This window comes from Clavelina lepadiformis, chromosome 9 (assembly GCF_947623445.1).
Source record: "Clavelina lepadiformis chromosome 9, kaClaLepa1.1, whole genome shotgun sequence".
NCBI classification, from domain to species: Eukaryota; Metazoa; Chordata; class Ascidiacea; order Aplousobranchia; family Clavelinidae; genus Clavelina; species Clavelina lepadiformis.
The window spans coordinates 4,755,718-4,782,918 of NC_135248.1; the positions used below are offsets into that span (position 1 = coordinate 4,755,718).

The following is a 27,201-nucleotide window of genomic DNA, read 5'->3' on the forward strand; positions in this document are numbered from 1 at the left end:
ATCGATAGGCTGAATAAACCGAAGATTATATTGATGACGAAAGCGTTAGACAATACAAAATTACTACACTAACGCCATTTTGACTTGGCGTCTGGCAACTTGGCTACTTGTTTCTTGAGTTAGGGTGCAATTGTAATAAAGTTTTGTAATTTATAAAACCATAAACTTCCTTTTGGTGAAAATTCAGTAGGAAAGGGTCCAACAGCGACGAAGGAACACAAAAGAAAAAGTGTAAGTGGTAATTAAAGGCACAATACATTCATTTTGAAAATTAGACCTGGCTACATTGAGGCAAATGAGCCATTTTCTTTGGTAATGTTTTGGATTTTTGGTGCAATATATTTTAGTACTAAACTACATATAACAACATACTTAGCCAGAGACGTACTTAACTTATTTGCCTTGTTAAAATTTTACCTCGGCTATACTGGCCTTGAGTTATAAAGTTTGGGCTTGCAGGTTTTAGCAGCGTTACGTTTCGTTTCTTAAATTTAAGCCCATTGTTAAGGTATCTTGTTCTTACAAAGCTTTTTAACTAAACAAGCCACAAATTGTTTTTAAATATTTTGCCATTTTCGATAAAAGTTTAAAGAAAGCACAGCAAAATTTTGGACAAGAACAGAAATTTTAATGCAACAAAATGATAAATGAAACTGTTGTACTATAAACTCCAATTGTTTACAAACACGGTGTAGGCAGTTTGAAATTTGGACTGGAACCTTTTTTATGAGCATCTCTACTAATCTTTTTCTCTATTATATACTGCCTGTTTCCTGTGGCATTTACAGCTCTTGTAAAAGCATCTTTTCATCCTGGTCTCATCAACCAGCGGCGAAGTTATTTGAACTTTTTAAGCATTGCTTTATATTTCGAGTATTTTCAAGAACGTTGAAATCAACCACCAATTTTAGTGTTAAACCTATACCGAGTTATAACCGAGTTTAGCAATAAATTTATACACAGCGACGACACAAACGCCAGAGCATTACCGTAAACTAAGTTTAATTGTTTTCTAAAACAAACAAATTAAAATGGGTTTGTGGACATGGTCATTTCTACCGCGTAAGTCTGTTGGGTAGTATGTCCACGAGACTGCTTTATTTGGAAAACAGTTTGAAACAGTTCCTAATACCAGCAAATACCCGCTGATTGGTAAACTGACAGTACAAAATGTAAACAACAAATTCACGCAGAGTTACATGTAAATTTAGCGCTGAAATATTTTTGATAAAAGTAAGCTTACGTATATAATAAAGAGTGTAAATTCAGAATACCGTATAGGCTACACATAGACCACAAATTGTTCGTTGTTTTTCTGTGCCACGGGTTATTATTTCATAGCTTAGCTGTTACTGTTTCAAGCATAGCTTGCATATATCATAAAATTGGGGTTATGTTAAGGAAGTAGCTTAGAGTACATTGTGCTTAATGGAAATAACAAAAATACAAACCTCATGCAAACTACATTGTTTACTTTTAGTTACGCTGTTGGCTAGCAAGAATAAACTTGTTTCGTTTTCACCAGCTTATTTTGGATAACTATTTGTTTATAAATAAGTATTTTGCATTGATAATTTTGTTTCTGTGATAATATTGTTCGTTCATTGAAAGTAATATGGGTGAGAGTACTTTGAAATCAAAGTATCATTACTCAGTATGAAAACCCAATACCTGTGGAGAGTTTTTTTTTTAAGGTTTGGTTTGGGTGACCGCTAAGTAGTTTTAAGAGACCACAAGTGTTTCATTTAAATACCAAAAAATAGCCTGTAGTTGCAAGTCCAAATTTTGGGAAACCGCTGGAGAAATTTGGGGGACCGTTTCGGTCCCCCAAAACGCCTTAAAAAAAACACTGCCTGTGGAGACACGGCGTTGATGTAAGTTTGAAGATGAACTTAACCTCGTGAAAAGTACAATACAAGTGTTGTAACGAAAAAGTTGTTTATATATAAAGTTGAATCGTTTGCAAGCTTTTTCAGAAGCATAACATTTTCTATTGCCTATTGTTACAGTGTCCAACGCTCAACTATATTTTTAGTTTTATTTACTAATCCATTGATAAGGAAATGTGAGATCATGCTGTGACGTAACTGTTGTTTCCAGTTTACAAGTTGTTTTAAACACTTGCATAGCCTTTTGTTGTAAGGCGTAAGATATTGCAGTAATTGCATTACCAGTAATTACCAAAGGCAGACAAGCTAGTGAAAAAGTTTGGCAAAAAAGCGCTGTCATGAAAACGATTGTTGTGAGGTCATCATAAATTTTTAACCTGTTTTGCTAAAATTTGTAGTCGTCCAACGTCTGTCAAGTTGATCATCGAAATCGGGCATGCACGTTCTTAAATAGTAAGCCGAAGATGTTATCATGTATAGGAGTTTTTTTAGCTATTCTGAAGTACTTTTATGAATGAAGCATTTTCTTTCCTCGAATTGAGTTTAATAAATAAAACTGACCGATGTATTTCCAACGGTTACATGATAGAAGATTGTATTTTCTAAGAGTGTTGAAGGATTATTACACAATTTTATGCCAAAGTTTTTTTTGTTGTTAATTCAATGTTATTATGAAGGTGTAGTAAGTAATTTGGGCTGTTACAGCTGATAGAATTGTATTGCGGTTACAGGATAACCCGATACAAATTCACAAACACAATATTGTTTCAAAAGCAATATTGTTCGTTTATATTACGACAGCACCCTTCCTTGTGAACAGACTAAAAACAAACGCGGATGAATAAAGGAACATGATTGCACAAAATTTTCAAAAATACAAAAAAAATTAAAAAAATATAATATAAAACAACTTGATCGCTAAACAATTATCAGACCGTATTTTGCTTGTCACATTCTTATTTACTGTCTGTTGGCGCCAATTAAGCATCAATCTCGAATTGGTAAGCTTTGCAGCGAGAGGTTTCCAGCTGTGTACAATGTTGTTATATTGGATTATTCGCTCTTTTGTTTGTAAGTCAAGGATACACCTCGGGTCTGGAACATATTTGCACACATCATAGTCAGCAGGTGTTTACAAGGGAAGGTGAATGCTTCTCCAATCTGGGCAGAAAGATAAGAAATAGAAGTGCTGTGTTACCAGCTCTAAGGAGATGAAATTTGCTGGGCGCTTCTGGACCATGTTCATTTCTAACCATAGCAGACAATAACAGCATACTACGTAAGAATAATTTTCTAGTCATGTTGGTTTTGAAGCTTTGTTCTTTGTGAATTACTTTGGAGTAATGGTCCAGAGATAGCTACTACTGTGAACTTGGAGAAGCAGGTAATGAATATATTTTAAAATTATATCAAGCTACCGGTATATCTACCATCTACGTAGCGTGTGACATTTTCGAGGTTATTGTAATAGCATAGTGAAAAGCACAAGATATGTTTTTGAAGAGGTTGTTTTTCTTCAAGTAGAGTAGATAAACCAAAATAATTAGAGATGAAGATGATAAAATTTCATGTGGTAAGAAATTCGTTGGGAATTATCTTACGATATCTACAAAATAAGATAAAACCTAACACTAAACGTAGCGTTAGGTTAGTTTTTTCGCCAGAACCGACTGCGGTGTTTGTTGAACTTGTTCCATTTTTGTAGAGTCCAACTATATGTCATACTACACAGTGGCGTAGGAGCATATGCTGCCGCCCCTGGCTTTCGATGAAAATGCTGCCCTATGTAGACTGCAGCAAATTTTGAAGTATAGTTTCTTGTTCAAGCAATCTTTTCAATAAAAATAATTACAGATAATGTGCCGCGTCTCAGAAGTTCTATATTGCTTGAGAAAGAAGCCTCACTGTCTCAGCGTTAAGGCCTAAAATAAAAGACAAAAAATGGAGAACAAATGTATTAGGCAAATAAAAGATCAATAGCCGCCTCAAAATTGTACTTTTCGAGCTTTCGCCGAAGCAAAATCAGCGATAATATCTTCAAAATCAAGTTTTTGAACGTATAATGTCTTTCTATAGAAAGAATCGATAGAGCTGATAGCCGATCATCATTCATGGTAGAACGTAAATAGGACTTTATCATTTTGAGCTTTGAGAAACTCCTCTCACAACTCGCAATTGAAACACCAATGGTAAGATAAAGTTTCAGACACAAGCATAAATATTGTAGGCCTACGTATGTGTCGAATCAAGTAGGTGTGATTTAGCTAACCAGTGTAAAACATCAAACGCTGTTGCATTACGATCAAACGTGGTTTCACTGCTTCGCACCAGCCTCTTAAATCTGTCAATTTCCACAGCTAACTCCAAAAAGTCCACCTCGTCGTCATAAGTGCTTCTAAAAGCGTTGGTGAATCCATTGTGACTTTCGCTTTGCAGCAGTGCGTGAGGATTCAAAAATCCAAACATATCATTCAAGTGGTGTATGCCGGTAAACCTAGTTTCAGCTTCAAGTTTAAATCTGTCCAATGCTTGAAACATGCATCGTCTTACTTCTCCAACAACACTAAGGCCAGCATCTTCTGCGTGTTCGCCAGGCATTCTTTTTTTTCTGCGAACTCTCCGATCTTCAACTGGAATCTCTAGCTCTGTGCATTTTTTTATCGCTGCATGCACAGAACCTTTAATCAGATTATCTCGTTCTTCCACTAAAAAGTTGACAAACGTTTTCATCTTGTTAGAGCATTGCGCTAACAGCAATCCTTTTTGCTGCAAGTAAGTTTGAGTATGATGAGATTCTCGCAGGATTACTTTCCAAAAACATAAGAAGAAAAAGAAAGAAAAATTCTGAATCGCTTCTAGAATACTATAAGCGTCACCTCGTGTATTAAGATTTTCGTTTGGATTACATAGTTCCTCTAGACTCTAGAGCATCCATAAACTCATCAAAACCTGCGTGAAGGGCCTTTACAGCAGCGTGATGTGCGCTCCATCGCGTATCAATCACTCGCTTCAGCGCGATTGGCGCATGCTTTAGAAGGACATCCCATCTATGAGTAGAGGCAGCAAAAATAACATACTTTGTAAAACAGCGAAAATCTGTCGCTTAAATGCGACGATCCGACGGCATGAACACCTGCAAGATTCAGTGTGTGATTTCCACACGGTACGAGTAGTGCTTTTGGATTTATGTTTTTGATTTTTTGCTGAACTCCAGTATGAATTCCCGACATAGTAGATGCGTTGTCGTAGCCTTTTCCCCTACACATCATCACATCTAAGTTGTTTAGTTCAAGTTCATCTAGAATAGATTGAGAAATTTCAGCTGCCGTTTTTCCGCTCAACGGAAAGAAATTCAAAAACAATTCCTTCAGTTGGGCAATACTGTTTTTGATTGTTACATATCTGACTATAAGAGTCATTTGATCAGTATGTGATACGTCCGGAGTACTGTCGCACATAATCGCAAAATATTTAGCTTCGCGCACCTCTTCAAGAACGATGTTTTTGACTTGTTTACTGAGAAGCAAAATAAGCTCATTTTGAATAGTGGGAGAAAGATAAGTAGTTGTCATCTTCGTAGAAATACGAATATCAGAAAGGTATTTGATGATTACGGGACTATATTTTTCCAGAAGCTTCACGGTCTCTAAAAAATTCCCTTGGTTGTTGGATTCAAAAGCTTCACGATGTCCTCGAAAAGGAAGGTTTTGCTTACTTAGAAATAATATGACATCAACAACGCTTTCTAAAATTGCTTTCCACTTTTTTCGCTCTTCATCCATACAAATAGTGATCTATAGCTTCAGGCCAAGAGGCCACATCATTGGGCACATTGTTGACTACTGCAACTGCTTCGTCGTTATTTTCACCTTCGTCTCCATCTATAACTGGCAATGCATAATTGATTTCATTGGTATTACTTTTGATAGACCTTGTTTCTTGCGTTTCTGCTGATAAGCTGATATTTTCAGTATCTCTCTGGAGCTCAGCGTTATTGTCTGGGTTTTCATTTGAATCGTTCTCTGGTAATGTTAAAGAAACTTTTGAACCAGAAGAGGTTACAAATTTTAGCATAGCTCCGTTGTGCTTTTTTAATTCTGCTTCTCTTGCTTTCTCTTCTTTTTAAAAAAAGCTCGACTCTCTTTGACACGTTTCATTTTCGAGTCTAAATTAACACTTGTATAAATTTAACCACAACTTGTCATTTAAACAATAAACTTGCAAGGTACGAATGCTCAAAGCGCTCAGTCGCACATCGAGTTAGCAGACGATGTATATTTTGTAGGTTTCTATGAAATCCTTCCACTAATGCTGCAGCGTTTCCCGAACCCAGTTTTTTCAGATTTGCCGAACAATTAACAGTAATTATTAACAATACAAATTATTTAACAACTTAACAATTAACAATTTGTTTATGACATGCTTGCCACTGTGTAAGTCTGCTGGGTAGAGCTCCTACTTTAGCTTTCGGATAAAGAAAGTGTGAAACAATTTGTAATTTCAACAATCACCAACTGTGATGCAAACCTCAGGTGTTTAATGTAAACGGCAAAGTTCAAACAATTTTACGCATAAACGTAGTGCTAAAATATAAAGTATATGTTTAAGAAATCTACTGCAGTATATTGATATAATAACAACTGCGAGACAAGAATCTTACGTTCTTGCTATTTTTGTGGTTCTGTAACTAATTTGCAATTGAAAGTGCTAAGCTATTTGAATTGACCGGAAAATATTAAGGCATCAAATAATTTTCTGCTTGTGGTTAACCTCGTATCTTGTCAGGGAGCTTATAACGAGATTTACTGTAACATGGAAGATTTAAAGCGCAGAATATGCATATGAATAATGTTAGGTTATGTACTGCTTTGTAAGTGAGCCCTGCTGCCTGACTGCCTGGATAGGTATAGTTAGTCAGAATAAACTGAAGTGAACTGAAGTTATAATCAGATTGTTATACTGTAGCTTTACGATTTGCTGCTTGTGATTGCGTTCATTGCCAACTAAATACGACAGGTAGAAATGATTTTGTTTCAATGCTTGCACGCTTTGGAAAAATTTTATTTTGATGCTTGCAAGTTTCATTCCGTTTGCTTTTACGGAAAAGTTTATTTGATGCTTTACCTTTTGCTAATTGGAGTTGACAAAAACAAAACAATATAGACATAGGCAAACTAGTCAACAACAATGTTGTTTGTTTATAGTTATGCTGTTGTGTTTACAGTATTTCTTTTTGGAATTGTAAGGATGTGTATCTGATTCTAAATTTTTGTCTTCAACGTTGCATCAGGGATGGATTAGTTTCCTTTTCACTAATTTAATTCTAATATAAAAAGCTATAAAGGTAATCAAAATTTTAAAATCTTTACAAATAAGTCGTTTTAAAAATCTTCCTCGCATAAAATATTTGCGTTGCTTAACATTGTCAAATATCATAGGTCTGCCGTTGATGTTGTCTGAACCGTGTTAACCAGATTTTTAAATAGTAAAATAAGAAACAGGATATAGTTTGGCACTCTGAAGGTTGACTTTTTATTTTTCAACACGAGCTTTCGCAAGCATAAGCTTGCTTCTTCAGGTGTACTGCAAAATGTCTACCGTTGTCAATGTGACTCCACAAAAATAGAATAATCTTCGTGTTATATAATGGAAATACTTTGCAAGTTTTAGCACTTAACTATAGTTTTGACTTTAAATTAACCAAATTAATTAAAACGTATTACTTTAAGTGTGAGCTTATTTTGTTCTTTTATTCAGATAAAAGTTTTGGTATAGATTTGAACATGCCTCGGCGTTAGCTTTAATATAAAAAGGTTTGCTGGTTTATTTCGTCATCCATAGACTGAATCCACCAAAGATTATTGAGGGGTCCACAAAATTGCTAACCACTATTGCCATTTTGTCTTTACAGGGTCATTGTAATTTGGCCGCTTTTTGTTAGATTAGGGTAGAGTAATTTTTATGTGGAGTTTTTGCAACTTATAAACCAAAATCGTCGTTTAGTGCAAAATGCTCTTGGACCTGGCAGAAGAGCGACGGAAGAACAAAAGAACAAGAAAGAAAACCGTGAGTGGTAATTAAGGCGCAATCCACTCCATGTGTTTATAACAAACCTTGGATTTGGGGCTCTTGGCAACTTCGCCTCTCGTATGTTAAATTTGTTATGGTTAACGAACTGTCATACTTAACAAGCGGCGGATTTTATAAATCAAAGTTCGCTGAGAAATGACCAAACGTTGTCATTTTCAGTATTGATTAAAAAAATTGCAAAATTCTTCCCAGAAATTTAATGCATAAAAACGAAATGTGCAAGTTACGAACAAAGAAAGTTTCTTAACATTTTTACTTGGGCCGATGATGTAAAGTTTTCGGGACAGCAACCTCAACGGGTTCTTCTGCAAATGAGCATATGTTCGAAGTGAACACAGTTTTTGAGATAACAACTAATCTAGATGAAGTCACCAGTGAGTTGTAAATATATGTTATGGCATTTTTATACGCAGGTTATACCAGGGTTGCAACGAAGTCATTTTTTCTGACTCGAGTCAAGTCGAGTCATTTTGAGTTGTGACTTAAGTCAAGCAGATTCGGTACTATGACTCGAGCCAAGTCAATTCAATTAAACTACAAACTATTCTAAGATCATACTACGCGTTACATTAAACTGATTAGTATAACGTTATGGCTGTTTACAAATTTGTCTGGTTGATAGGCCTATTTATTACAGAGAGATGTATTTATATAGAGAAATGTCCGATTTTCTTGACAGAATTTTTCTTTCTTGCTTTCACAATTGTCATAACGTGATTGGATTCATTTTGAACTTTGACTCGAGTCAAGTGGAGTCATCAAAAAACGTGACTTGGGTCATTACGGTTATACGGATATATGGTATACGGTTATATGTTATACGGACCCAGATTATCCAACACATTTTATTTAGTGTTGCCTCGAAAAACTCGATGCAGTGCTGTACAAATCAGCATCTACACATTTTTTTATTCTTTCTCATGCACTTTCTTACAGTGATTACAAACTTGTTCTTACAAAATTTGTGTACTTCTTTATATGAAGACCATTTCAAGCGGTCTTCACTTCTTAGCGTCATATATTAGACAAAGAAAGAATAGTGTCGGTCCAATGCGCACGTGACGTCGACGTGGGACGGTTTGTTATTGGTTTGGCGGTAGCTGGTTGCAGGTCTGGGCTAAGGTTTAAATTTGATGGTGATTAAAAATTTCATGATTTTACAAATGTGTTTTACAGATTTTAAGCTCAAACTTGTTGTGAAATTTAAGTGCTTTGTTTAGAGAGTCCATTGCACGGATTTTGTCTCAAATGTAAATGTAGGCGGTTCTAGTCTAGATCTCAATGCGAGCCAAAGGCCAGGAAAGTTCACGTCATGGTTAATTGGTGACAGCTCGCCGACTTAGTGTAGGGGACACCTCGGACTGCTGGAAACTATATATAGTAGCTTGACTCGAGTACAAAATTCCCATACTCGGGTCTCGGGTGTAACTTACTTGATTATCTTTAAAATACTTGAAACGATACTTGTTTATAAATTTTATAGTTGATATGTTGTTAATGTTGCATATTAATGTTTTTACATAGGTTTATCAAACTATAAGCTTAAGTTACAATAAAGTAGGACAGGTCGTCTAACCAAAGTTTTTTTTGCCTTTTACTGATTAGAAAGAGCTGTCAGAATTGACAGCGGAAACTGATTACAAAGGAATTATAAAAGTATTCGAAAAGTTTTATATTACAGTAGAGTACTCGAGTACTTGTATTTTACTCATACTTGTATAGTCGAATGTTTTTTAAACTAACAACTTGTACTCCTGTATAGTAAACTTAGTACTTCTGTACAGCTCTTGGAGACTCCTGATTCTCGCCATTTTGTATTTCATGACAAAATATTGTACAGCATATAATGACAAGTTTGTATAAAATATAGTCGCTTGCCATTTCTCGGCTTATACTGCTAACAATGAATAGAATTCTAGAGCAAGAAATGTAATTCTTCAGACAATAGTTACATTTTGTGTTTAAACCGCGTAAGGTGTTGCTTACAAACCGATTGCAATATTAGATCACTTGCCTGTATAGTGATGGACAGGTAGGCGGCTCAAGTTTATATTCCTGTTTTTACTTTAGTTTTAAAAATCAGCTAAAGTCCTGATAATTTATATTATTAGTACACAATGTTGATGAGGTCATGTCGGACACTAAGGCGTGTGATTTTGGACTAAATATATTCTGCGCTGGTCAATAGACGTTTTGGTATGCGATAAACGGCCATGTTCTTTTGCTTGCTTCGTTGTTTTTGTATTTGTATATTGTGTCAAGCTAATAGCAGCGTCTTACTTTAATTACTCAGTCAACACAGGCTACATGGTGTTGTACAGTAAGAGATAAAAATTTAAAAAAGCTATAAGCTTATAGTCTTATAGCTATTGTGGCACTTGATCGAGAAGGCTAAGTTTCTCATAAACGTAACAGTATATAGATTATATAACACAGCACTTAATTACGGTAAACGTCCCACAGTTTTGACTAACAATTTTACGTTAGCTACGCTGCTCGTAAAATTGCTTACTTGTGAGTTATTTTGACGCATTGTTTTTTATACATTAGATCAAACGTGTCAAACTTCCGGTCCGCGGGACACATCCGGCCCGCTTTACAATAAAACTAGGCCTCTAATCCTTTTTTATACATTGAACTATTTCCGGCCCACGAGATCATTGTGCAGTATAACTTACTTTTTTCAAGCAATAAACAAGATTGTAACAAATCGCACAATAGAGTAGCACAGCAGTTGCCCCACCATACGATAGAATAGATAGATTTATTCTATACCTTGTAACCTGAGCTGCAACAGAAGAATAATTAAAAATAGCCCAGTCAAAACTGCTCTTATTCCGCAGCGTCAGTTTAATTTTGGCAAGTCTAATAGTACGGCACCTTTCAATATAGTCAAACTTTCTAATGCAATTTCTAAATTTAATCGGTCTACTTTGTGCTCATATTTGAGAGCGGCTTCTTTAAACATCGAACAATGCAGCACAGACTTAATAAAATAGTTTTCAATTCATGTTGTTCCAACTGATTGCGCGGCCCAATTTCCGTGAAATACACTGGTTTTCCCAAAGCCTTGTTTTCAATAATAAGCCTACTTCGTGGTAGGTAAGCTTTTATTCTATTTCTTGGTAGGGTATATTGTCGAGTGCGACGTATTTTTACTTTTTTTCGTCAATATTTGTTGGATTTGTATTCGAAGAAGAATAATAAATCGAGCTTTAAACATCAAAAACTTGGTGTTGTTTTGCTGCCTGTTCCAATTCATGTACTCGTGTCGCGAAACGTTCAATCAGTTATCATCCTTACGGTCCGCGACGTTAAATAAGTTTTGAGATTTGGCCCCTGGTACGATTGAGTTTGACACCCCTGCATTAGATTAAGCTTATCTGCATTAAGGCAATGCTAATCAAGAAGTATTCATTCAAACATTTCATCAGCATGACTACGATACAAGTTTTTAAAGACAAATACTAGCAATGAACCCCTTTTCGAAATACAGCAAAATACTGAATCAATGTTTTACAAATACACAACAACTAGGTCTACATAACAACGGAACATCCACACAACAGAAACGGCAAAACTGACAAGAAGTTTTCACAACTATGGGATGCAACAAATTGTTAACAGATTGTTTCCATCAAATACAAAAAATAATCTCTGTTACAAGTCACGTTTTTGTGAAAGGTGCAACTGTAACCAAACTTTTTTGTAACCAGGAAACCTCCCGCTTGACAGCTAGTCAATTAGCTCTTTTGCCTCACTAACTTTTGATAGCATTTTCTTCGATAAAAACATCCATCTTACTTCTATAAAACCCAAACGTAACTGAAATCAACACTCGCCCAGCCGAGCGCAACACCACACCAAAACAAATTCCACGTAATGAGATATAAAATGACACAGCGAAAAAACACATCCGACTAAATCAATCAATAAAAGGGGTTCCGAAAAACAGTGTACATTGTGATTGCTATAAAACGGGTGCATAAAAATAATCCCGTGACACAACAATGTTCACTGTATCCACATTCATTACACTAGTCTGTAGTCTTTTTATCATTACTTGACAGCCTTCCATCGTAAGAACAAAGAGGTTGTAAATCGAAAAAAGAATAACGGAATCACTCGGCTGTTCTGTGTAGAGCCAAAATTTCTCCACATTCTAGATAGAAAGCTCAATTTTCAACAGCGTAAAGTAAAGTAAAGAGTAAAGTTTTCTTACCGGCTGTTGCGCCCCCAACCACTACTACTATTATTATTTTTATGATCATTATTATTATTACTACACGTTATTTAAAATCGGCAAGGGCCCTCGCCGTCAGTTCTTGAATTGGACCCGCGCTTGCTAAGGCTGGCTTTGGGTAATGCGCCCAGTGTTGTGCTGCAGTGCTTACACACACCTGCTCGACCAGTCCATCATGGACGACTTACGTAAGGCCTATTGTGACTGCTGTTAACATCTAGTCTGAACACCTTCCAGTCTTATCTGACATCCCTCCGTCCTCGCAAAAACGTCTTTGTTTTTTTTTGTGAATTATTGCTTGTGATGTGGGGTCTATCACTTGTGATTGGCATCACAATCACTTTTTTTTATGCCATACAAATATTTCGCACCATATCTTTAATATGCTGCTAAATGAATAATTAATTAAACACGATTCCGGAAAGAAAACACAAAATATTTTTTGCAAACATTTGTTCATCTATCCCTTTAGAACAGAATAATATTAAATTTACTGGCATTATTTTTCATGCTATTCATTTCAACTTTCACATCCATATAAAATTATGGACCAAATGGAGCACTTTAACAACCTGTTTTTAGCGCCGGTGACCACTTTCGACTTGTGAATATATTTTTGATCTTGTTTGACCTTTCTTTGAACACTGTTGTTCTGTATGCTTGATTTTTTGTTCACAATTCCCATCGACTGTTAGCAAGGCACCAGGATAGTTGAAATTTTTCAGTTTTTTTAGTTACAAGACCTGTCCGAACCTTGGAGACAACCATGCGAAATGCCTTTTGTTATTAACGTTTAAACCACATTGACTACTGCTGGATATTACCAACTCAAACAGACTCTACAAACCTTCAACTATAAGTCCGCAATCAAAACTGTTTCATCTGCATAAGGGGTATTATTGTTAACCATTACCATTAATACTTACTCCATCTTTGGAGTACAACAAACATCGCAATATGATTTCGCTGCACAAATTGAAATAATTTAATGAGGAGACGTCTCCTTATCGAACTCCTCTTTTTATCTTGCGCCCACTACTGGGTTTTATTGACGCTTTTTAATGCCGGTTTTAAAGTTCCACTGAAGCGCAGATCCTTATCATTAACTTTTAAATTGTGTATAATATCTCAGATAACCATTGGTGTTTCACCCGGTCAAATGCTTTACGGCAGTCAATAAGACATATGATTTAGCGCATTATCAGTGCAAATAACTGAAAGCGAGCAGTGAGGACCAAAGTCAAAACCGTGATTAGTTTCCGTACGAAATGAAAAATAATGCCAGGAAATTTAATCTTTTTCTGCTCTGTGAGTGATAGATGAACAAGAGTATTTTTTGTTTGTTTTTTCTATGCGGAATCGTATTTGATTAATAATTATTCATCCAGCAGCGTATTGAAGATACAGTGCGAAATATTTGCATGGCATAAAAGGGTAAATTGGCAAGGTATGCCATAAGTTTTTTTGTTTTAAAATGTTTTGTTGCCAAATAATAATGCATCTTTCACCATTTGCTTAAACTTTGAAGTGAATTCGATACACGCCGAAAGTGGTAGACATCACGTTTTGTTACATCATGTTCCCAACGAACAAGTTGGGCTGAGATGGCCTTGCATTTGGTGAAAAAATTGAGAATCTTGTTGCTTGCCTCTTTTCAGTTTTGTGAGACAATGGAGTTTTGCGCCGCTTTAGTATTTGGATACAATTCAGTGCTTGCTATGAATGTAAAGTATAATGCTTGCATGGCAGGTTGTATGGTGCTTGTTGCGAGTGAATAAACTATAGCTTGTGTTCTTGTGGATACCGACCTATTATGACTAAAAGTCTTCCGTTTCCCAATTAAGTCTCTCGCTTTGCTTCTGCTTGTACGATGCCAGTTTTGACTGTGTTTATATCACAGTCTTGTGGGCTTGTGTGGATTTGTGGACTATGGCCGGATGAAACGGTCTAAAGCTGTTGTCTTTAGGTTTGATGGACCAAGGCTGTCTGCCCTCAGGGCGCATTTACATACGTTTTTATTGCGCATGGAAAATTGTCCCTTTGGTCTGTAACCAGTCGTTATATGTTCTCCATACAGCATGTTCTTTGGAGTGCGGCTATAATCCATGCGAAAGATATGCCCAGTCAGCGCACAAGTGTTTGTTCTAACATGCTTAGTAATCTGTCCGAAGTGCTTCGCTGCCATAGAAAGAGTGCTTTGTACACTTTTTTGGTGTTGATCTTCAATAAGTTGTTATTGCAGACTCTCTTTACCAGACGGACCACAGCCGCTGAAGTATCAATCCGAAGATGATTCGTAATACTGAACAATTCTATTGGTGTTGGCATGGAAGGACACGATCTCCTCCATGATGATGAGGGGCTTACAGTTCTGGGCGTGAGCATAAAGAGACCTGTTCGGCTGAACAAGTCAAACGCCTTGGTAAGGTCAATGAAGGCCATCTCAGTATATGTCTTTGCTCACGCCACTTCTATTGTAGTTGCCTGAGTGAGAACACACTGTTGATTGTCGATCTGGTAGCTCTAAATCCACGTTGTGCCTCAGGATACACTGGTTCAGCTAATAATTAAACTTGTTGACCATAGGTCTAACATAGGTTTTCTCTGCGATGCTGAGGAGAGATATCGCACGATAATTTTTACACTCGTTGCAAATTCCTTAGTTCATTTTCATCGTGACGATCTTAGAGTCCCACATGTTTTAGTGCTCCGCTACTTCTTCCCAGCACCGACGCAAACGTTTGTGAAGATAACTGATTAGAGCCCCCCAGCATTTACATGTTTTTATGACCTCAGGTGGGATGCCGTCAACACATGGTAATTTTACACACTCTAACAATCAAGTCAATCGCCCCTGCCAAGTCCCTGGGTGTAGGGGGCTCACCCTTGTTTTCGACAACTATATGAGTGATTTTGTTCTCTCTGGAGTTTCAAGTATCATAACACTTTGTCCATATTTCCGTTTAATTGCGGTGATGTCTCCTGACTCCTGAGGGTGACTTGGAAAGAGCTATCTTGGTGACGCTTGAGCCAAATGCTCTCTTCAGGCCTTAATACATAACATTGTCACCAACCGCTGACAAAATACTAACCATTGTCAGCGGAGGTTTGAATGTTGCGAAACATGTTGACATACATTCAGTCAATACTAATAGCGCACTTGCAAGCGGTACGCCGGGCATTAATTCGTGCTTTGTGGTATTTTGCAAGTCGCAAGCGTTTTCTGGTAGTATGACAAGCTATACTGAACAAAAGTGAAAACCGTTACGTGTAAGATATTGTCTCGGTCAAGTCTGACAAAAAACGCATGATTACGGGCGATTATGCGTTAACAGGGAGTGGAATGGTGGGTTGGGATCGTTGTTAGCCAAAGTGGACGGAAGCATCACGTACAAGGACGAAAAATTTCGACGTACACGTTGATAAATTTCGTGCGTACTTTCCACAATGATATATCGTATTACTGTAGTTACAACCTACCTTGTAGCCTAAATTCAGTCTGCCACTGCACGTACATTGCAGCTGCCATTCTGCACAAGCTGAACTTTTCCTTCCACTTTGGCCAACAGCGAACCTAACCTACCACTGCTCTCCCTGCTAACGGGTAATCGCACGTGATTAGGCGTTTTATGCCCCGCTTGGCAAACCTAATACTTTAGACGTAACTTGCTCGGCTTTACTTTGCTCTAGTATGGCTTGCCAAACCGTTGGGTTGCTTGTCGTGTTCGAGCAGAGCAGTGCGTTTGGCAGTATTAGCAGCTTCCAACTATCAGATGATCCTTCGATTTCAGTTGAGTTGAACTAGTCTTGCTTTTTCTTTTATTTCCTACCGAAAGTGTCCACGGTTTAGATAGATGTATGTATAACATCTAGGACATTATTCTTACAAGTATATGCACTGTCAGTGAGGCAGTTCTTGTAAGCCTTGTCAATATCTCTGGTAAAGATTGTCATTGAAATTCCAGCGGTGTTGAAGCGACAACGGGCCTGCTTGAAACAATAAATACGCCTGTGCCAAAAACGCACCTTGCTGCAGACCAATTGTCACACTCTGCGCGGTCTCTGCATGCAACCAAAGCCTAACTAAAGCAAAGGTTTTGTAGTGAAGACAAGTCCAGCTGATGCCAGTCTCGTGGTATTGGGTGCCTTCTGGACACTCGGGATTGTTGCTTGGTGGTGAAGAAGTGTCTGTAATACATAGGTCATTATAGGAACAAAGCTCAAGTAGCCGTCGCTCGTTTTTGCTGAGCTTTCCTATGTCAAAGTGACCTGTGCAACAATACCTGAAGCTGCGGTTTTTGCCAATCCTAAAGCATTGACATTTCCAAGTAGAATCCGGTTTTATTTTGCTGATAGCTCTTTGATATCGACTGTACTGCTCAAGCATAACCCAGCCTGATGTCGAAATTTCGTACGCTTATACAAAATATATAATCAGAAAGGTTCTACGAAAGGTTTTTTTCACTACTTCCACTATGACTCACATTAGCAGCCTATGAATGAATTTGCCTTTTGAATATGCACCATGGAGACAATAGCTTTGATTTATGAATGAAAGCGGGAGCAGTCAAAATTGAGAGTCTTGTTGGCATCCGTTTTAACAGCCGAGTTTTGCGTCGTTTTAGTCTGCGCTATCTCTGCACTGCCTGTTATGACTCTAAAATCAAATGCATTGCAAGGCAGGTTGTATTGCAATTATTACGCGTGAATTTATTATCTTGTGAACGTCAACCCCAACCTACAATGTCTCCCCGTTCTTCCCATCGGGCCTCTTTCTTTGCTTCTGCTTTTGCATGCTGCCAACCTTCACTGTGGATCGTCAACTGGCACGGTCTAAAACTGTTGTCTGCAGGTTTGATGGATTAACGCTGACTGCCCTCAGGCCGCATTTGCGTACGTATTTATTTCATCACCTTTGAAATGCGACCATCATCCATTCCGCCAATGCGGCAGACATTCAGCCAGGGGCAAACACAGCCAGCACAATCATCTCTGTTTTAACAAAGTAAACATGCTTGTTACCCCGGTCTGATCCAGTACGACTTTGTTGGTGATACTGAGGTTTCTTGAAGGGAAAGCTTTCAATCTGCATTCCTGGTTGCTGTAGAGCACGGGTGTCCAAACTATAACCTGCGGGGCGACTGCAGCCCCCCCCTGCTTTTTTTGGCTGGCGACCATCATCGCGTAACTTTAAATCGAAGATAAAGAGATGTGAAACTGTGACGTTGGAGGTTCAAGAGTAACAAATTTTATTATAGCTAAGAAAAAACTGCTCCCCTAAATGAACCCAGCTTTTTTGGACATTTTTAGGTCTATTTTCTTTTTCGTTTATCGCATTTCTTTGTTTACGACTTCATATCAGCTATAACTTACACAGAAAAACATATAATGTACGGGTATACGTCGTTCCAAGATGTTGTATACGGCTTGACACGTTATACGTGACGTTTCAAAAATATACACCATAGTTTGGCAGCTATTGTACGTATAACTTTAAGAACATATTTTATTTCAAGACATTTTGATTTTGTATTAGATCGTGCTGGACAGCGTTTGTGTTTTTTTTAAGTTGTAGCGGGAACCGAGTTGCTACACTTATTAAGGTTTTCGGCGATGTTTCCCAGGCCTATTGCTGAGCATTTTCATTTACGGCATGGATTTTGCCGTCAATGCCATTGTTAATGGTCTTCAAGATCTTCATTACGTTGTAAGCAAAGCAGTAATTTTTACACATAATGAGTGGCCCGGTCACACTGGTTAACGTTTTAGTGAATGTACCATGCGTCGTTTAGTTTCGCAACAAAGGGTTTCACTATTAGAAAGAGATGTAAATTGAGTGGATCGCACTGCCTGACACCTCGTTTTAGTAAAATGTACTTTGTTAGAAAGCCATTGATTTATATTTTTGCCAAGAAATTTACGTACAAATTCTCTATGGAATTTTTTTCGGATAATTCATATAACATGAATTAACCATTTGTGCTCAATCGAATCGAACGCTTTTTTAAAATGGAGCGAGACGAAGTACGCATTTTGGAGTTTTTTTGACGGCGTTTTCATAGAGGTCCCTTAAGAGAATCGTTGCGTCAGAGATACATTTGTTAGTTCTTACAAACTGATTTTCTACTATAACTTGTTCCAGCGAATCTTTTATTCTGTTTGCTAGGACTTTCGTGTAGATTTTGTAATCTGCGTTTAACTGAGTAATTGGCCGATATATATATCTAAGTTCACTCTATCAAGTTACCAGCCCGTTTTTTATTTCGGCGGGATATTTTCTGTTGCAAACCAGGATTGGTAGATCTGTCAATTGTGACAATTGTCAATTGTCAATAGATCGGTCAATTTGTCTACTATTACTGGCCAAAAGGTTTTATAAAATTTGGCACTGATGCCATCTAGTCCGGAGAATTTGCCGTTTGCGGCGGCTTTAATTACTGTTTCTGTCTCTTGTTTTGTTATTGGTTTGCCTCGTAGTTGAGCCGTTTCGTTGTGGACTTTTCGGTTTATGCATTACAAAAGTGATTGTTGCGTCTTTGGGGAGACTGTGCGTTCTGGATATGGTTTGTCATAACACGTTTTAACTATTTTGAGCATTTCTTGAGGGGTTTCGGTTTGGAAGCGCATATTCGTCATAAACTTCTGCGATGTAAGTATTTTGTTTTTTCTTCCGGAATTTTGCAAAAAATTCTTTCGAACCGATTTTTTCCGTTGCTTTACTATTTTTCTGAATCCGCTTGTTAATTTCGTTTCTTTTTAAGTCCTTACATTCACACTTTTTCTCTAGGTAGTTTTGGTAGGAACCTGTTTGGTTACTTAGTCCCATCTAGGACATTTTCATCGCTTTTTCTCTACTCTTCTTGTTGGCATTGTAAAATCGGGTGTATGCTGTTGTGCTTTGTTGCGGTCATTATTATTTATCCACCATCGGCTTGGGTCGTTTGGGAAAAACGGTTGCAGCGTAGTCCATAAACCCATTTTGCACTAAAACTGTCGATAAATTTTCGTCCTTGTCTATTTCGGTATTGTTTTTCCACACGCTTTTTCCGCTAGGTGGCGGTACGTTACGCTAATTTGAATTGATACTATGGCATGGTCGGAGTAACGGGCGAAGTGTCGCTCGATGTCTATTTTCTCTCTGAGTTTTTTTTTGCCGGAGGGGTTTTATCAAGGGTTGGGTCGTCTACTACGTTGAAATCTCCGGCGAGGATTGTGGGAATGTTGTCCGTGATAAATCGGTAAATTTGGACGAAAAATTTATCATTTTCTTTCGGTGAACGGCGGTCTATGGTTGGGACATATACGTTAACGATTTTTATAACTTGGTCATATAGCTGGATATTAGCTGCTATGATTCTCCCCTCCACGTCGTGGTCATATTCTTTGATGCTTAAGGCAGGGCAGTTTAACAGTATAGCTGCGCCTTTATTGGGATATTTTCCTTTTTTGGAGCAGAGTTAAAGATTGCTTCGTCGGGACCCCATTTGTTACGCCAAATGATTTCATTGTGTGGGTTACACTTCGTTTCTTGTAGCAGATGGATGTGCGCGGGATCAGTTTTAAGCATATTGAACTTTTCCAGTCGCTTCGTGTCCTTGGGTCAATAAGTCCTTGGCAATTAAGCGTGCAGACTCTGAGATAAGAGTCTGAAAATTATCGAAAATAATTAACAAATTAACGAAAATTAACACGAAGAATCGGTAAAAACTCTAAAGAATGATACAAAATTAACATACTCTAGGTGTCGATTAAGTGAAATCAAAAATTCGTCTGGCACATATCGATAACTACATATTTCACATTTCTGTTGTCGGTATCTACTTGTTACTTTGAGATTTTCGTTAGAAATTTCACATATATATAACTTTGTCACGGTTTGTACAGCAAATTTTTTCGTTCTTTGAAGGAAAGGAGAGTATTGTTCTACATTTGCATATTATGGTGCCTTCTTCTGATTCAATTATATCTTCAAATACGGTTCCTGTGTCATCTTCATTTTCGTCCTGTAGTGTGGTTAGGTTTTCATCTCTGTACTATTGTTACCCTAGTGCTGGTTCGAAGAGACCTGCGGTTAACTGTAGGATTATATTTCATAAACGATAAAAACTAGGCACGTCTGCACAGCAGTACCGGTATCGGTGGAATGTCATCATCACTCGATGTAGCAACAGACAAGGCGCAGACAAATCGATAAGCGCTTCCGCCCAGAGGTAGACAAGACTGCGTAATGACAATCAAGCGTAAAAAAACGTAACACTTTTGATTTCGTTGCCCTGGTTGTTGGTCCGAGTCGTTTGGTGATCTTTTTTTTCGTTCGAGTGAGACGGTGGTCCTTTGCTGGTCTCTTTGTTTTTTATCACTTCTTCCGCGTTTCTCTCAGGTTGCTGTGTCGGTTCTATAAAGGTGCCATGAAAATGATCCATTAATTTTGTTTGTGTGACTTTTTTCTTGTTTTTTGTCTGGAGTGGGGTTGAGTGTTCTGGACCTTTTTTGCTTCGTTTTGAAAGTTTCCTATGATGGGGAAATTTTCTTCATCAGGTTTGCATGCTCCCGAGAAGATACTACCTTGTAGGTGAAAGGTCATTCTTCCTGATGTGGTGCCAGAAGTGGATTCTGGTTCCTGGACTTCACGGTATGGACAAACTCGCTTTATGTGTCCGACTTCGGAACAGTAACTGCACGTTTGTTTTTGCCCAGAACATTCAATGGTAAATCAGTGCTCCCGGAAATATTTATACGACGGATTTTCACTTCTAATAGGACTTGCTTCTTTACGGTGTATATTTTCTTTCCATCTTGTTTTCATGCGATACGGTCTGTGCCTGATACCGCAGATTTAAGGATTCCCACACACTGTAGGGCGTCGTCTAGTGCTTTCTGGGGGAAATCGATTGAAACCCAACTCACAATCAGTTTAAGATATGCATCTCCATTCGCTATGACGTTAGAAATCTATTCCACACTTTTTAAATTTCGAGCTGTCTTGAGAGCAGTGTCTTTGCTTGTACATGTAATTTCAACAATTCTTCCGCGTTTTTGTATAAAACTTTCGATGGCACTGGTTTTGATGTGCGCCTTGCGTAGAATTTTGTAGACTTCTAATCGTTTTGCGTAGTTATCTAACTTGAAAGACATCTCTCTGTCTCTATTATATTCAGATAAAAGCTGAAAGTTCCATTTTCCTTGTCTCTTTACCGTTTCAGCGTATGTCAAGGGCATTTTTGACTGTGAAGAGGCAGTCCTAAAAAGGACTCTTTGCGGCGTACCTCTATAAATTTCAGATTAAGTATGGAACGAGATCGTCCTACAAAGGACTCTTTGCAGTTTCACCTCGGGTTAAGCAGGGAGGTGCCTGGCTAGCAAGTTTTCTAGTGTTCTAGTTTTCAGTTTTGAAAAACGTAAATATGAGAAAGCTAAATTTAAAGACATTTGCTTCCCTTTCCTCGGCCAGACATGATTGTTATTTTCTTCAAGACACGCCAAGTTGGTGTGAATCTAGTGATTGATGACGTCAAGAACTTTCTCTTGCCGGGCAGCAGTGTTCTCTCCAGAAAACCTTCATGTTCAGCAAAGCTTTTGTTTCAAAGAGCAAGTATTTCTGACGCTGAGCAGAAAACTTGCCGCTGTAGAAGCGTTAACTCTATTCGAATCACACTTTTTCGGTACCTTCCTATCACAAATTGAATCGATACTGAAATTTCAAGCAATTGTACACCAAAAACAACTTGCCATACGGTAACAAACTTTTTACAGATTGAAAGAAAAATTCATTAGCTTTCAGGTCATAATGTAACTAATGTTTTCTTTAACAAGGTAACTTCCCGCTCTTACGCCTAGTCGATTAGCCCACCTGTGCTCTTTTCGCTTTGTATTCACATCTAATTTCTTAACTCGAGCATGTGTAAAACCAGAACAAAGGTATTCACATCACCATCAATAAAAAGCCGTCCTTCATAAAACCTAATTGTAGAATTCCCGGTCAACCCTTGGTCACCAAACCATCGTGCAATCCACCATAAATAAATAATTAATCAACGAGATAAGAAATCGCGGGTAGCGTGACATGCTTCAGGGAAGAGTTGTAGAGAATAAAGAAAAAACGTGTACGTGTATCTAAAACTTGCTAAAACGATAAAAAGGGTCGCAAGTAACACAACGGTAAAATACACAACAACAAAACAATACTTCACAAAGTCAATCATTTGAGATTGTAGACATGAAAACAAACTCTAAACAGTAATAAATAACCTACACCGCCAACTAGTGTCTTAAAAATTGGGTTATACAACATTAAAATGCAGTGCTTCTTAGACAGGTGCGTGAAAATATTCTCGCGACAATGTTGTTGCGTTTTGTTGTCTTCACTCTTAGATTTACAGATTTACGGGCACATCTTTTATTTAAAAACAGTTTAGTTTAAGTTTCGTTGACACAGCTCATTTCAGGAGCTCCAATATAAAAACTGACTGTGCGACTACCTGTCGGACACAAGTCGAAAAAAGACACTTGTGCTTAATTAAGCACGAAAAAGCGTAATCGGCCGCAAGGGAGAAACGCAATAAATATAGGGCAAAAACAAGTGTAACAATAGCATTCGTTTTGCACTGTAATTAAGATAGCCGTTTAAAAATTATGATTTTTGCAATTAGTCCATTATTTCATGTTTTTCCTTGAATAAGCTTTGATTTGCCAGTTCCACTGCTTGCTGATGACCCTATACTCTATCATAGGCCTGCGGCGATCAACGCAACGTTTGAGTCGAGCTATCCTGATGAACGTAAACCTCATATAAATTTATTCTCCACCGACCTCACAAAACTAGTAAAATTTTATAAATCACAGTAATTACTAAACTGTTTTCAATGTTGTTAAAATCAACAAATAGGCCTTTAGTTAAATTTGTAGAAATAAACGTAATTATGCAAACGGAAATTTGAAGGCGTATATGGAGCCAAAGTTCACTTCAGTGCGGAAGTTGTTGTAAAACTTTGCAATTTTTTTAAAAATCCCGTTTTTGATTTTAATTCATAAAGAATATTATACTTCTTCATAGTAACGCCTATAAAAGGCACGTAAACGTCATCCGGAAACTATTTCAATTTCATACCTCACTGAGAATTCAATATCAATAAGTGGACTTAAAATGGACGAAAGCGATTAAATCATTTACTTAATTGACAAATTGTTACAAAAAATGAAGCGTACGGGTCGGGTTAATCTTATTGTTTTGTACCAATTGGTTTAAATGTGGTTTTTACAAGAAACTCCATAAAATAAACAATTAAGTAGCCATTGCAACACAGCTTTCCAACTATTTGCGACTTCTTCTAAATTTCACACTTTAAACGTTAATAATTTTGGGAAATATAATCACAATTTTTTGAACTGGATATAGTGAAACAGTTATAACTTTGACAGAACTTTAGAGAGAGAAAAAAAACAATAGGTTTATGATTACCATCTAATAAGTACCGGCAAACTGCCATTATTTCCAAAATACACTGGTAGTAAGCTTATAATTCGTCGGTTATTTTCGTATAACTTTCTTCAATACTTTCAACATTCCGTGAAATATTTTAAGCATAATTTCGTACGTATATGCGCTTGTTGAATCAGAAATCAAATTCTCAGTACACCTGAAGAAGCAAGCTTATGTTTGCGAAAGCTCGTGTAGAAAGTTCAAAAATAAAATTAACCTTCAGAGTGCCAGCCTACATCATGTTTTTATTTCACTATATACCGAGTTAAATAGGTTCATCCACCATCAACGTATAGATACCCTTCGTACACTCACTGTGAATTATCCAACTATTGTCACAGTTGGTAAAGATAGATTGCAGGGTAGTGAACAGAGTCGGTAGGCCTACTTTGAAAGTACCGTCGGTAACGGTACCGGTACTTGACGAAAAATGTAACGACGGTTCCGGTATTCAGTACCACTCTTCTATAGTAACAAACACTTTCCTACGATCCTAACGAGCCCCAAGGAAACAAAATATAATTTTTTTTTCGAGAATTTGTTAGTATTTCCAATATTTCATAATCTATCAACATGGTAGTGACATAATTGTAAAGACTGCACATTTTCAGGAAAAATCAAGATATTTCATGTTTCTATGCCCAATATTTGCAAAGTTACGAGCTAGTTTTTTCGGCAGTGTCGATTCGACGCTGGGGTTAAGGGGAGTAGGGTTAAGTGGCACACTGATTTTGCATGCGAGTCAGTTAAGCAGTTTTGCAATGAAATGGAAGTACAATAAGATTAAAAAAGTTACAAAAAGATTTTTAACTTTGCCAAATTTCCTCGTCATTAAAAGCAACGTAAAACCGACCAAATACAGTTATCGACCAGACCTAATTTGCCACACCGTTATTTAGTTATTGGCTGCCATTTTACAGTACTTATGATAGTACTTCTGCTATCGCAATTCAAATGACCGGCGGATTTGGCTCACATATACATGTGCAAAATTTCTTTTGTCTTCATCACAACAACCTTGTATGGTCTCGGCATTGGCGTATTTAGGGGACCAAAAATTTTTAAAAGCTGGCTGGGTCTAGAGTTTACGTGTTTATACCCATCTTGTCGAAGATGCTCAAAGTGCAAAGGTTTTATTTTCTTTACTCATAAATTGTTTTGAAACGCCTTGAAATGAAATGTGTTTTTATATTTATATCTATACCAAGGTTTCTCAACCGGGGACGTAAGGCCCCTTGGGGGGCCATGGGAGCGTTCTGCCGGGGCCACGAGCAAATGCTTCACTTGTGAGCTATAGTGTAGCAGTAGAGGAAGACGAGGCATAGAGAGACAAAAATTTCTCGCTTTTTGGAGCTTGTACTTACTGTGGAAATTTGACGGCGCGAAGGCTACTGCACACGCATTAGTGAAGTAAAAAGTTTTTGAAATTAACAATCTGCATTTTTTATTAATGATCAATTGATCAGAGTTCCACGGATTTTGAGGGTCACTGTAAGGGGGCCACGAACCATGAAAATTTGAGAATAACTGACCTATACAATAGCGGCCAATTTATGGTGTATACCTTTGAAACGCCGTATACTCGCCTATTATACGTTTTTTTATAGATTGTATAGTTGATAAGAAGTCTTAATGAAAAAAGGTGGTATTGAAAGGAGGATTTATACGCGAGAGGAAATATACACGGCAAATAACAACGGATTTACAACCTGAAATAGGCTTTACACGGGCCTTTGTTTTTGTATTTGAAATTCTACAAGGGTTAAATGCAATGTGCGCGAAAATCAGATTTCACTGCGCATCTGTGCAGTTGCGTGCGTAGTGAACACTACTGGACAGGAACTGTTGCCACTATTGCACGTACTTTAGGGTTCTTCGTATTCAAGTTACGTTTAAAGTTCAAGTTAAATAGACTAATCTCGTTCTGTTTCAACCAAAACCAAACTTGCAAAAAAAAACTTTTGGAAATTTTAACTTTGTGACTCTGCTCATCAGCCTCAAACTTTTAACTTAAAAATTGCTAAATCGGGGAGTTACCCCAAACCGAAAATGTTGAAAAACTTGGATTTATAGTGCTGTGAGAAATCTAGCACATTTTGTGTTTAATATTCTTGTAAATGTGACATCAGTAAACATATTTAAAAGCATTTTAGTTATAAAAGTAGGATTGTACTTTAAAATATCGCACATTTTATATCCAGAATATCAGATTTTAGATTTTGTTCATCACAAGTGTATAGTTCTGAAACCCATTTTGCTGCTTTCATAATATTGAAAAATCCTATACACAGCACACGATGAACGCAAGGACACAGGGTGATAAGAAAATGGTGACAAAACGTTTGCCACAAACTCATTACGACAACACAGTAGGCTATAGTGTATTTTATAGGAATGTGCGACGTGGACGAATATCCAGGCTCGTTCGAATCCGAATATCATAAAGCTCTACATGAATGAAACCCGAATATATTCGTATCAATAAAAAATGATAAAATTTCATCAAAAAATTGCCACATTGGTTTGTAAAGTGGCATAATTGTTAAAAATTAATGATCAAAAGTCGATTTAAAAAGCAAAATCCGCGGTAAGAAATGTTGACTCTAGTTTAGTTTAGTTCCTAGCTTAGCCAGGAAACTATATCATATTTTTTTAACAAAGTTGGGAAATTTGTAAATATTATTCTATTCCAGTCCACCATTGTTAGTGTTTGTGTTTGGAGGGTTTTTCACAAAGGCGATATGATAACCTCAATTGTGTTTTGGAAAACTTTGCAGCTTCTGTCTCTGTTCCTCTAATGCTGGTAGAAAGTTCCCTTTTATCTAGGATTTTTAGTTTATATAATTGGGGTAGGTTAGATTGTCGTTAGCTCTTTCTGTAGCATCAATCACAACTTTCACCAAGCAAACAAAAGATTACCTAGACTAGACGGACTCATATGAAAGAATCTCATTCTGCCGCTACTTTGCGCAGCCATTAATGCATCAGGCCTGGGCAGTAAAAAAAAACACGAATCCGGCCCAATAAATTCTGCACATGTTGTGGCATCCCTTATCCCTTATTCTTTGTGTTATGACTTGTGACAGGTATTCTTCGTCTAAACTCATTCAGATTTTGCAAAGAAAAAAAGCTGACTGACTATCTTTTTTTTCATGACATCAGTCAAAAGACACTGATATTTGAAAAAATAACTTGCTTATTTTTCTCTTGGGCACTAGTTGTGTTTATTAAATTAACTAAAAATCCTCGACACGCGGAGAATCTTTTACGAGCGGTAGAGAAACAGAGACGGAGGTTGCACAGTTTTCGAAAGCAGAATTGAAGTCACCATTCCCTAAAAATGTAGTATTGTACTATACTGTGTTGCCAGGTTGAGTTTGTGGCGAAAGATTTTTAATCATTTTCTTATAACCATGTGTTCTTGTGTTCATCGTGTGCTGTATATAGGATTTTTCAATATTATGAAAGCAGCAGAATGGGTTTCAGAACTATACACTTGT

The 27,201-nt window shown here is 37.3% G+C and overlaps 1 protein-coding gene and 1 long non-coding RNA gene across 2 annotated transcripts; both read right to left on the bottom strand.

Moving 5' to 3' along the window:
• Positions 1 to 3,010: 3,010 nt before the first annotated feature.
• On the bottom strand, positions 3,011 to 5,461 carry LOC143470753 (uncharacterized). Its single transcript, XM_076969026.1, has 5 exons — positions 4,967 to 5,461; positions 4,123 to 4,811; positions 3,887 to 3,959; positions 3,491 to 3,495; positions 3,011 to 3,137 (listed from the first exon to the last, which is right to left on the bottom strand). Exons 1-5 carry the CDS (start codon positions 5,459 to 5,461, stop codon positions 3,011 to 3,013), a joined length of 1,389 nt encoding a protein of 462 aa, XP_076825141.1.
• A 9,727-nt stretch (positions 5,462 to 15,188) lies between these two features.
• On the bottom strand, positions 15,189 to 17,021 carry LOC143470881 (uncharacterized). The gene is made up of 3 exons (XR_013119417.1): positions 16,506 to 17,021; positions 16,249 to 16,410; positions 15,189 to 16,157 (listed from the first exon to the last, which is right to left on the bottom strand). It is a non-coding gene; the product is annotated as an uncharacterized LOC143470881 (long non-coding RNA).
• Between the last annotated feature and the right edge of the window lie 10,180 nt (positions 17,022 to 27,201).